At 38.7% G+C, this 13,264-nt stretch overlaps 1 protein-coding gene across 2 annotated transcripts in view; it reads right to left on the bottom strand.

Moving 5' to 3' along the window:
* The window catches only part of sowah (sosondowah), a 210,801-nt gene that overhangs the window by 25,577 nt on the left and 171,960 nt on the right, over nucleotides 1-13,264 (bottom strand). Inside the window, exon 4 of one of the 2 annotated variants that reach the window (XM_067790113.1) lies at nucleotides 3,217-3,303. The exons of the other annotated variant lie outside the window; for it this stretch is intronic. Within the exon in view, the coding sequence (XP_067646214.1) occupies nucleotides 3,232-3,303 (72 nt within the window). The 3' untranslated portion in view covers nucleotides 3,217-3,231. Of the gene's footprint in view, nucleotides 1-3,216; nucleotides 3,304-13,264 lie in introns of those variants that run through there. 2 annotated transcript variants of the gene reach the window in all.

The following is a 13,264-nucleotide window of genomic DNA, read 5'->3' on the forward strand; positions in this document are numbered from 1 at the left end:
GAGCAGCGCCGAAAAAATGCGGCAATACCATCCAATAGTTTGGGGGGTCTTGAAAACTTATAACTTCCTCTACAAACTTGTTTTATTTTTTTTTTTACATTGATATTTGTTTTAAAATTTAAAATTCTTTGAAAGGACGTCGAATAACACCACAGAGAAATATAAAAAAACGTCCAAGCCAATAACAAACTAAATAAACTTCCAAGAAATAAAAATCTCGCATTTTTCGTTAGAATGTCAAAGCCTAATCCGCCATATGAAAACTAAATCAAAACAACGCCATACATAAGTACTAATGTAAGCCTGAGGTGCGTTACTTGGTGTAAAAGACCTATACGCATTTAAAACCACACTTATAAGGCAAGCACGTGAAGTGGACGAATCAAATCTGTGGCTTAGTGTGTCACTACAAACCAAAACAGAGTAGCCCCACAACTGACGGTATCAGTTAAGAAAAATTAGTTCTTCAACGATGACAAATTAGACAATATTAAGCTGATTTCTTTTCAGATTTTATTTGCTGTTTATTATTTTTTTAAAACTCTTGCCATAAAATCGGACAAAAAATGACACGAAGCAATGCGTGATAAAGTTGAGCGATAATGGCGCTTATGATACGCTTATATACGCGTGCGCGCCAGCCATACAAGCAACAATAAAAGCAAACATAGCGCACAGCACAATTTTCAGCTGAACTGTCCAAAACGCGTAAGCAGCACAACGGATGATGACTTCCTTGACTGCCCTTACCCACAAGTCGAGCTGCATGTGAGTTCAATTGTGTGAACGCTATTTTACGCCTTCCAAGAAGTGACGAGTGTGACGGCCGTTATTAGTACCATGTAGCACACAACACCGACTACGACCGCGTTTCTACTCTTAAGATTCTGTTGCTCCACATTATTTATGATAATCTCGACTTTATTTCGTATTCATTGTTGGTAATCAAGAGCGCAAGCCAAGTGGCCAGTCAACCCAGCCGAAGCTAATAAGACACAATGCGACACTGTGTGTGGTCTTTGAGGCAGCAGTCGCCAAGTCGGTTTCTAAGTACACAATGAACGGGTAAGTTAAGGTTTGGTGCATTTACTACACTTAAGCTTGGCGTGCGGATTATTTTTAAATGACATGCTTAAGTAAAACTTCTAGAAGCTCATCAGATATTTACAAAGCTCAGCTAAATTAATTTTCATTTTTTATTTTCCCTTAACTTTTGTTGTTAAAACATGCGCACCGCGTTAAATGACGATTACCTCATGAGAGCACATCCGCCGGCGGCGGCGCATGCTCGCACATTATGGTATCACACAGCATAATGAGGAGGATAAGCGCTGGAGCAGGTGTGTAAAGAAAAAGGGTTCCAACTACTGCTTCTCGATGAGTTATGCGACCGAAAACCTATACAGATTGTTACTTAAAGGAATTTTGTTAATTAGCAGCAGTAAAAGGTGCTGAAACTTCGTTGTGCATGCAATTTTGTGTTGAGAGATAGAAAATCTTTAGAATTAGATTAGAATTAAGCAAATCTGCGTATTTTTACAAATGTAACCCAGTTAGCATGCGTCCGCTTTGCTGCTTTTCTTGTAGTAACTGTCCGGTGTCTGCGCTTCAACACTTTCTTTCCGTTCATATGGAATAGCAGGAGCGATCAAATTGGAACTGTGAACCGGTGAACAGATTGCAGGTTGGGTCATTACTGAAAAAAAAATTTGGTAAGGATTATACTGCCTCTTGTAGGGAAGCGAGATGTTTAAGGCAGCCGCTCTGACCCTACAATTGAGTCTACTTGGATTAATTTTTCCTTGCTGAGTTGCAGATGCATGGAGAATGACGAGGTAGATAACCCCAGCGATCCATATGCGTATGATAGCATTCACGAAGTGTTTTTATATATATTGAGTTTACATCTCCCTAGAATGGAAGGGGCTGTTTACCAATGATTTCTTCGGTCAACCGGTCTCTCCTGTTTTTTGAGAAAGCTAAAACACTCCGTCGAGTTATGAGGGACTATTTATCAATTCGCTATTGACATAACGACCGGTCTTCAGACTACCAGTGTGGATCTATCGGGTTACATGTAGTTAGTCTTGTTTAAAGAGCCAGAATCTTATGTTACTAATGACACTTCCTCGTAGGTACACATAACAAAGCCCTCTCCGATTATTGTCATCCTATCCCTGCAGCTAGAAATAGCCGCCACCATCAATCTCTGGTGATAGCCAAGGTCATTAATAGACACTAGTGGTGGGTAATGACACTATTTTTTGAGTGTTAACACAGTAGCACAGGCACACTTTGTGTTTTAACACACTATTGTGTTACAGGTGATAATCGAAAGTCGATATGAATGTTGGCACAATAACAAAGCACTGTGCTGTGTTACTCACCTCTAACGCCATTCTCTTTTGACACTTTTGACGTCATTTAAAAGATATAATTTATAGCAAAGACTGAATATTTTATTTATTTATTTAATTATTTAAATTAATATTTTACAAATAAATTTGAAAAATATATTTTAGAGGCTGGAATACCAGGCCATTTTGCCTCTCAGGTCGATTGATACTTCGTGGAGTAGATTATGTTTCTTCAGTGCTTCCGTTGTTTGCTTTATTGTGGAATCCTTGCTACAATCATGTAGGGCTCATAAGTTGGAGTTAGTGCTAAATGTGGGACAATCAATGTGGGATAATCAATAGTTGTTTGATAGTTAGGGGAACATTGCTCTGTCTGCAGTTGCGTTGGCTAGTATGATTGTACTATTGTTCTGATGTAAATTTTGTAACACCTAATCTCATTCTGGCTATTTGGATTCATTCTTTTCTTGAATACTGTTTGCCACGATGTGTCTTTTAGGTTTCTAAGGTGTGTTTTAATGTAATTCGTTATGGTGTCTCAGCTACAGCGGCATGCTAAAGGCTTGCTTAGCTGCTTTGTCCCCTAGCTCATTGCCTGCTATCACCACGTGACCTGGTATCCGTAGGAGATTAATGCCGCTGTATATTAACTCCGCATAGTGCATATCCGAAAGCTTCACTGTGTTCGTCAGTAACAAATGTACAAACTTATATATAATATACTTTAAAAAGCTAGAAACTTGCGATGAACTTGTGAAAACTTGTATCTTACACACATATACTTACACGTATGTGTAAAGCGCATACCTAGTTTTTAGTAACCGAATATTAGTCGTGTTTGGGTTGTACTGAAAAGCGGAGACACGCACCACTGTTAGCCATGTGTATAACATATATCTGAATCGGTTGCGTGAATAGTGGGCGCACACCATTTGTAGAGGTAATACTATAATAATAGAGGTAGTGTAGAGGTAAAACAAAGACACACATTTCAGTTGCATCTGAGTATAATGCGTATTGAAATTTGGGAGTACTAATTTTCTGCGCAGCAATTTCCGAAGTGCAGATGAAGTTTAACAGCTTAGCAGCCCATATAAAGTTTAAGTGTATATGTATATACATATGTAGATGTAAAAAAAAACAGCTATTGTTTATTGCATAGATGTAATAAAAAGAGATAAAATATCTAAAATGTTTGGTTTAGTTCATTTCCCGACAAATTTAGGATTTTTCTATAATAAGTTTGACCAGAAAAGACAGACAATCGCTGCAATATATATCAGCGATATGCACAGTAAATTGCATTTGATTTTCAAAACTACGCAATTGCAAGAAAAAATACCCGATCGTGAGCAACAAAAAGCTTATCAACCAGCAAAAAATGCTAACCCTACAATGCCACGAAGCCACAAAAAATATTCAGCCCAATTCTAAACGAAAAATCCGTGCGAGTTTTTTCCCTTCTCCCATTCCTCGTATTCTATATAAAAATTCGTTGTGAGTTTTTTCACTTCTCCCTTTCCTCCTATTCTGAACAATGTTCGAAAAAGCGGGAACCGGTTACGGGAGAAAAGTAGGTATTATGAATGTGAGTGAGAGGGAGATTTCTCTGCCATTTCTTAGGAGTTTTTTCACTTGTTAAATTAAAGGGAATGCATCAAAATAATTAAAGAAAAATGGTTCTTTTAAGAAAGAACTTAGTTGTACAAATTTGTGCTAAAATATGTACATTTTAAGTCGAAAAGTATATCATAAGCAACGGAAGAGCTCTTGGTATATTTGATGCAGCCATCCAGAAATTGTGCAAGGATTTTTTAAGAAGGCTTAAATAGAGTTTGGCATATGACGAAAGACGAATTCAACTCGACTTGGCCGCCAGAAAATTGCTGTGCTGAATGGAAGAAGACAACTCCAACGGATTTGTGTTATCCCGCCGTCTGCTTCTTCTTCTTATGCTCCTTTGTCGATGTTGCTGTGGCACCAATTCATCACTAATTTTATTCAATTACATATGAAATGCAATACATATTGTGTATTGTTCATATTTTATTTCTAAATTTTAAACAAACTCGCAGCAATAATTAAACTTTTCAATTTCTTTTTGGCGGCCACCGAGGTGTGATGGTAGCGTGCTCCGCCTATCACAGCGTACGCCCTGGGTTCAACTCCCGGGCAAAGCAACATCAAAATTTTAGAAATAAGGTTTTTCAATTAGAAGAAATTTTTCTAAGCGGGGTCGCCCCTCGGCAGTGACTGGCAAGCGCTCCGAGTGTATTTCTGCCATGAAAAGCTCTCAGTGAAAACTCATCTGCCTTGCAGATGCCGTTCGGAGTCGGCATAAAACATGTAGGTCCCGTCCGGCCAATTTGTAGGGAAAATCAAGAGGAGCACGACGCAAATTGGAAGAGAAGCTTGGCCTTAGATCTCTTCGGAGGTTATAGCGCCTTACATTTATTTTATTTTTAGGAGAACAAAATTGGAGGAATTTATCCTCGGGAATAAAAAAATCCGCGAGAACAAAATTAGAATTGGTCTGATTTTAAAACAAAATTTTCATCACGAAATGCCAGCGCAAATGAGTGCACAAGGTAAACAAATATCAGACACATATAGCAGACACACATCTATATTTGAATTGGCGCTTTAGAAACTCATACAACTTTAACCGAGATCACGAAACTAACTGGAAGCGTTCTTGAAAGGAATGTCAGCTGATCGAATTGCTTTGCGCATTGCATTTCGAAATAAATGGATTTTCAACAAATTTTGCAAATTGCGTATGGTTTTTTTGCAATAGAACATTCTGAACTTAGAACATACATTTGTTGCCCATATCTTACAAACTTATGAATGCAATCAACACACAAGCACAATGTACTACATATGTATCATGGTTGCCACACCATGTTTCCATTTGGGATCAAAATTAATCGAAAACAAGTAAGGAAGGCTAAGTTCGGGTGTAACCGAACATTACATACTCAGCTGCCAAATTACAGCTTGTAAAACTCTTAAATTACCTTCTTTTAAAAGTGGGCGGTGCCACGCTCAATGCCCAAAATTTTACTAATTTTCTTTCTGCGTCATAGGTTCAACACACCTACCAAGTTTCATCGCTTTATCCGTCTTTGGTAATGAAATATCGGACTTTTTCTGTTTTTCGAAATTTTAGATATCGAAAAAGTGGGCGTGGCTATAGTCCGATTTCGTTCAATTTAAATAGCGATGTGAGATGAGTGCCCAGGCACTTACATACCAAATTTCATTAAAATTTACGGATTTTATCGTGCTTACGGACAGACGGACGGACATGGCTAAATGAATTTCTTTTTTCGCCCAGATCATTTAGATATGTAGAAGTCTATATCTATCTCGGCAAGTTTATGCCATTACGGGGTACCGTTATGCGAACAAAACTAATATACTCCGTGAGCTCTGCTCAACTGAGTATAAAAAGGACTAAGTCTCAAAGAATTGGGCCAAATTCTTGTATTATTTAATTGGTTTGTATTATTAATTTCTAATTCGCAAATTCAAAAATGAGTCGAATTCGTTGTAAAATCTTTAATTTCAGGTTATTTCCATGGTTTTCTACAAAAAATTTTGATCAAACGATTGGAAGACTTTTTGAATTGCCTAAATATATGTATGTATATGTACATATATGTTAAAAATATTGAAAGGTTTCACAAACAAAAATAAATTTTATTAATAGGTATTGCGTTTCCACACTAGTATTTGACTGCTTTGCGAAAGTACAATGGCACACACACTTTCGTTTAACAAAAAGCCTTATATAAATATATGTTTTAAGAAAAAACGTTAGAGGGAAAACACGTGCCGCAAGCCAAACTAGTTGCGTTTTATTGACATAAAAATGTTATCTTTATACTAAATTTCTCCACAGCTCGGTTCAATTTAATCATAAAATCAGTCCTAAAAGAAAAAAAGAAATCGTTTCGAATAGCACGGTGTTCCGTTTTTTTATTTATTTATTGGCCTATGGCCAAGATTCAGTAAGTGCACGTTTTGGAATGTACACTTTTATTTCCATATAATTTGTTTTAGAGAAGCTAGCTACAGTCCTCAGATTAACCATTGAAATGTCTTAAAAGTCTTAAAAGTTTCAACTGTGTAGTAACCAAATTATGTGGTACGAGAAAAAAGCTAACAATTTTATTATTAAAGTTTCTGGGGTTCTGCTCTACATCGGAAATAATTTGACACAAAGCGTTTATATCAGTTCTATGTTGAGAATATTTCCAATAAAAATATTAGTTGGTTCAAGATACTTGCTGAAATGTTTTAAACATCCAATATTTTGATAAAATCATTGTACATAAAATTATTCACAATGGACTTCATATTGATGGCACATATAATATGGGAAGACAGCTTTTTCTGACTGAACTCTGTTCTGTAACTGATATTCGATTCGACAGCTGTATAGCAGCAACGCAATCAACTTCCAGACACAAAGATAGACAATATAGCCGCATCGCGTGAGGTATACGCTAGAAGACACTTTCTACAGTGAGACGAGTAAAATAAATTCCTAGTACAAATCTTTCGTGGCTAAACACCTTAAACCTTAATTTTCTTTGGACTGGTAAGAGAAATTTAAATACCGACATCCCAAACGAAAAGTCAAACTTTCAAAATTTTTAAATAGGGTTTGTTAAATTTTTATACTCAGCTGAGAAGAGCTCACAGAGTATATTAATCTTGTTCGCATAACGGTGCCCCGAAACGGCATAAACTAATCGAGATAGATATAGACTTCTATATATCAAAATGATCTGGGCAAAAAAAGAAATTCATTTAGCCATGTCCGTCCGTCTGTCCGTAAGCACGATAACATCAGTAAATTTTAATGAAATTTGGTATGTAAGTTCCTGGGCACTCATCTCAGATCGCTATTTAAAATGAACGAAATCAGACTATAACCACGCCCACTTTTTCGATATCGAAAAACCGAAAAAGTGCGATAATTCATTACCAAAGACGGATAAAGCGATGAAACTTGGTAAGTGGGTTGACCCTATGACGCAGAATAGAAATTAGTAAAATTTTGGGCAATGGGCGTGGCACCGCCCACCTTGAAAAGAAAGTTATTTAAAAGTTTTGCAAGCTGTGATTTGGCAGTCGTTGAAGATATCATGATGAAATTTGACAGGAACGTTATTCCTATTACTATATGTATGCTTAATAAAAATTAGCTAAATCGGAGAACGACCACGCCTACTTAAAAACAAATTTTTTTTAAGTCAAATTTTAACAAAAAATTGAATATCTTTACAGTATACAAGTAAATTATGTCAACATTCAACTCCAGATATGATGCAACAAAATACAAAAATAAAAGAAAATTTCAAAATGGGTGTGGCTCCGCCCTTTTTCATTTAATTTGTCTAGAATACTTTTAATGCCATAAGTCGAACAAAAATTTAGCAATTCTTGTGAAATTTAGTAAGGGCGTAGTTTCTATGACGATAACTATTTTCTGTGAAAATGGGCGAAATCGGTTGAAGCTACGCCCTGTTTTTATACACAGTCGACCGTCCGTCCTTCCCCTCGGCCGTTAACACGATAACTTGAGCAAAAATCGATATATCTTTACTAAACTCAGTTCACGTGCTTATCTGAACTCACTTTGTATTGGTATAAAAAATGACCGAAATCCGACTATGACCACGCCCACTTTTTCGATATCGAAAATTACGAAAAATGAAAAAAATTCCATAATTATATACCAAATACGAAAAAAGGGATGAACATGGTAATTGTATTGGTCTATTGACGCAAAATATAACTTTAGAAAAAAACTTGGTAAAATGAGTGTGACACCTACCATATTAAGTAGAAGAAAATGAAAAAGTTCTGCAGGGCGAAATAAAAAGTCCTTGGAATCATGGCAGGAATACTGTTCGTCGTATTACATTTATAAATAAATGTTCTGGGTCACCCTGGGCCACATTTTGGTCGATATCTCGAAAACGTCTTCACATATACAACTTAGGGCCACTCCCTTTTAAAACCCTCAGTAATACCTTTAACTTGATACCCATATCGTACAAACACATTCCAGAGTCACCCCTGGTCCACCTTTATGACGATATCTCGAAAAGGCGTCCACCTATAGAACTAAGGCCCACTCCCTTTTAAATAATCATTAAAACCTTTCATTTGATACCCATATTCTACAAACACATTCTAGAGTCACCCTTGGTCCACCCTTATGGCGATATCTGGAAATGGCGTCCACCTATAGAACTATGGCCCACTCCCTTTTAAAATACTCTTTAATACCTTTAATTTGATACCCCTGTCATACAAACACATTCCAGGGTTATCTCAGGTTCATTTTCCTTCATGGTGGTTTTCCCTTATTTTGTCTCCAAAGCTCTCAGCTGAGTACGTAATTTTCGGTTACACCCGAACTTAGTCTTCCTTACTTGTTTTTTTTTTTTAATTTTATCTGCTTTTGAAATCGTTCGTTGCAGGACACATATCGGCAATTATTATTAGTGAAAAGTAAAATAGTAAAGAAAACGGTTAGGTTAGGTTGAACTGGCCGGTCCACGAGGACCTCACATAGACTGATTGAGTCCGTAGTGTTACCAGAAGTTTGTTTTAACGACCAAACTGAAAAACCCTATCAAAAACCAGGACCTATGTTATAAAATAACTCCGTCCTCTTGGCAAATACTAGAAGCTTCCCAGGACTTAATCCACTTGCTCCTTCTAGATCTGACAGCTGTATCACTCCTAATAGCTGGAGTCTTAGCCTGGCAAGTGCAGGACACGAGCACAGAACATGCTCGATCGTGTCCTCCTCCAACCCGCACTTCCTATATCTGCTATCACTGACCAAGCCTAATTTAAAGGCATGTGACGCCAGAAGGCAGTGTCCAGTCAGAATACCCGTCATGAGTCTACAGTCCTCTCTTTTTAATGATAGAAGCAACTGTGTTAGTCTAAGGTTGTAAGATCTACACATAATCTTCGACACTTTACAGCCCCGCGCTTGAACTCACGCCTTTACCGCTTGGTCGATCATGTGTACCTCTCGCCTTCGCTTAATCTCGCCCAATCTAATTGGGACGTCTACGGAGCAAGCTTCAAGGGATGCGCCCTTTTTAGCTAGTTCTTCCGTTTTTTGATTACCATCTATTCCCTTATGCCCTGGGACCCAATATAGATGTATGCTTCTCCCTGTCCCGATTCTCTCCAGAAACTGCTTACACTCTAACACGCATTTAGATGCTGTGCTATGCCAGATTATTGCCTTAATTGCTGCTTGACTGTCAATATAAAAGTTAACACGGTTGCAGCTTAAGCTATTCTCTTCCAGGGTTTCTACTGCTTTGGTTACGGCTATATTTCCGCTTGGAAAACGCTACAGTAATCGGGCAGCCTGCAGGATCTGCTTATTTCCGGATCAGCGCAGTATACCGCAGACCCTACTCCTTCCACTAATTTGGAACCATCGGTGTACACATGTATCGCCTCGTCCGCCATTTGCGCACCCTTGCGCCTACCGTCCACCTCTATTGTGGCCTTAAGATCTCCCTCGAAGCGCAGATAGGGAATCAGGTAGTCTGTTCGTCTTGTGATTGATGACGCTATACTACTATGGCCATATGGTCGGCGCTCAAGCTGCCCCGAGGCACCGAGCCTGGTTGCGGTTGTTAATGCTATGTTCTTTGCTACCAGGTCTACAGGTGGAATGTGCGGAATGGCATACAGTGCAGCCTTCGGGGTCGCTTTCAGGGCTCCCGTAATGCTAAGCATTGATAGTCTACATACTCCCTATAATTTTTTGAGGTAGGTTGTTTTTTGTGTGGCTTTCCACCAAACAAGAACTCTATAGTATAGAATAGGGGTTTCAATCGCTGTGAAAACCCAATGAGAAAGAGGGGGCGATAAACCCCACGTACACCACAGCATTCTTTTACATGCATAAAGTGCCGTTGAGGCCTTCTTCACCCTCTCCTCCACGTTTAGCTTCCATGACAGCTCACTGTCTAGGATGATTCCTAGATAGTTTGTGTAAGGTTTCTCCTGTAAGGTCACCCCTTCCAACTTAGACCTGGTCCAATTTGGTACCTCTTTGAAACAAGACCATATCCGTCTTCTCCGCATTGACTTTCAACCCGACATTAGATGTCCAGGTATGAATATCCCGAAGCGCCCGATCCATCAAAGAACTAATCGTTGGAAGGCACTTTCCACTTATGACAATTGCAACGTCATCTGCGTAAGCCGAAAGTTTTACGGGTCCCTCATCGAATTGCCTGAGCAGTTGGTTGATGACCAGCGTCCACAGCAGAGGTGATAGCACCCCTCCTTGCGGCATACCACTGTCCACTGACTATGTTTCCCCTTGCTAGGACTTTTTTCAACCGTGCTGTTTCGCTGGAGCACTCTATGTCCGTACAGAAACTTTTCCATGAGTTTCTTTCGCACTGGTAACTTCACGCTTGTAGATCCTCAGTAGATCCCTGTACTCGTCCCGATACGCTTCGCTTTCCGCGGTCTTTGCGAGCTTAAACATTTCCTTTACCTGTCTTCTTAGAAGACTCAGAAACGGTTACTCAAATTGAAAATATTCAAAGGTTTGGTTTATTTTGTGTTTCTCAGATATTTCTGTCAATAAAACTTAAATTTATACATCGTTAGAAGCACAAGATTGTACTCATTTGAATGACATAAAAATACATCGAAGAATAAACAGATGAAAAGTTATATGTCAGTAGAAGTCTCCGCTCATGAAAGGGGGGGGGGGGGGGGGGGGGGGAGGGGGGGTTGGCTCCATACTCCAGATTTTGACGGCGTATTCGAAATTTCAAGTATGCAGATTTTGTATACTCGAATAGACCTAAAGCTGTAGGATGTCACGTAAAGAATATATTTTCAATGTCATATATCTAGTGTTATTCATTAAGGAAACAGCGTCCATTACCGTATCTTAGCTTATAGCCTGATTTGAAAACGATTTTTCAGATTTCGTAAATCTATAAGCATAGGGTCTTCTTTCACCTTCAGCCTCCCATTTAAGGAATGCGAAATTTCCCCTCAGTTTCGCTAAGTTTTGCATACATTTAAAAGTATTCAAAAACAAGTAAGGAAGGTTAAGTTCGGGTGTAACCGAACATTACATACTCAGTTGAGAGCTATGGTGACAACATAAGGGAAAATAACCATGTAGGAAAATGAACCGAAGGAAACCCTGGAATGTGTTTGTATGACATGTGTATCAAATGAAAGACATTAAAGAGTATTTTATGAGGGAGTGGGCCATAGTTCTATAGGTGGACGCCATTTAGGGATATCGCCATAAAGGTGGATCAGGGTTGGCTCTAGAATTTGTTTGTACAATATGGGTATCAAAAAAAAAGGTGCTAATGAGTTTTTAAAAGGGAGTGGTGGTAGTTGTATAGGTGGTCGCCTTTTCGAGATATCGCCATAAAGGTGGACCAGGGGTGACTCTAGCATACGTTTGTACAATATGGGTATCAAACGAAAGGTGTTAATGAGTATTTTAAAAGGGAGTGGGCCTTAGTTCTATAGGTGGTCGCCTTTTCGAGATATCGCCATAAAGGTGGACCAGGGGTGACTCTAGCATACGTTTGTACAATATGGGTATCAAACGAAAGGTGTTAATGAGTATTTTAAAAGGGAGTGGGCCTTAGTTCTATAGGTGGACGTCGTTTCGAAATATCGCCATAAAGGTGGACCAGGGGTGACTCTAGGATGTGTTTGTACGATATGGGTATCAAATTAAAGGTATTAATGAGGGTTTTAAAAGGGAGTGGTGGTAGTTGTATAGGTGGTCGCTTTTTCGAGGTATCGCCATAAAGGTGGACCAGGGGTGACTCTAGAATGCGTTTGTACAATATGGGTATCAAACGAAAGGTGTTAATGAGTATTTTAAAAGGGAGTGGGCCTTAGTTCTATAGGTGGACGCCGTTTCGAAATATCGCCATAAAGGTGGACCAGGGGTGACTCTAGGATGTGTTTGTACGATATGGGTATCAAATTAAAGGTATTAATGAGGGTTTTAAACGGGAGTGGTGGTAGTTGTATAGGTGGTCGCCTTTTCGAGATAGCGCCATAAAGGTGGACCAGGGGTGACTCTAGAGCACGTTTTTACAATATGGGTATCAAACGAAAGGTGTTAATGAGTATTTTAAAAGGGAGTGGGCCTTAGTTCTATAGGTGGACGCTTTTCGAGATATCGCCATAAAGGTGGACCAGGGGTGACTCTAGAATATGTTTGTACGATATGGGTATCAAATGAAAGGTGTTAATGAGTATTTTAAAAGGGCGTGGGGCTTAGTTCTATAGGTGGACGCCTTTTCGAGATATCGCCATAAAGGTGGACCAGGGGTGACTCTAGAATGTGTTTGTACGATATTGGTATCAAATTAAAGGTATTAATGAGAGTTTTAAAAGGGAGTGGTGGTAGTTGTATATGCGAAGGCGTTTTCCAGATATCGACCAAAATGTGGACCAGGGTGACCCAGAACATCATCTGTTGGATACCGCTAATTTATTTATATATGTAATACCTGCAAAGATTTCAAGGGTTTCGCCCTGCAGAACATTTTCATTTTCTTCTACTTAATATGGTAGGTGTCACAATCATTTTACAAAGTTTTTTCCAAAGTTATATTTCGCGTCAATAAACCAATCCAATTACCATGTTTCATCCCTTTTTTCGTATTTGGTATAGAATTATGGCATTTTTTTCATTTTTCGGAATTTTCGATATCGAAAAAGTGGGCGTGGTCAAAGTCGGATCTCGTTCATTTTTTACACCAAGATAAAGTGCGTTCAGATAAGTACGTGAACTAGGTTCAGTAAAGATATGTCGATTTTTGCTGTAGTTATCGTGTTAACGG

Source organism: Eurosta solidaginis, chromosome 5, assembly GCF_040869045.1.
Source record: "Eurosta solidaginis isolate ZX-2024a chromosome 5, ASM4086904v1, whole genome shotgun sequence".
NCBI lineage: Eukaryota > Metazoa > Arthropoda > Insecta > Diptera > Tephritidae > Eurosta > Eurosta solidaginis.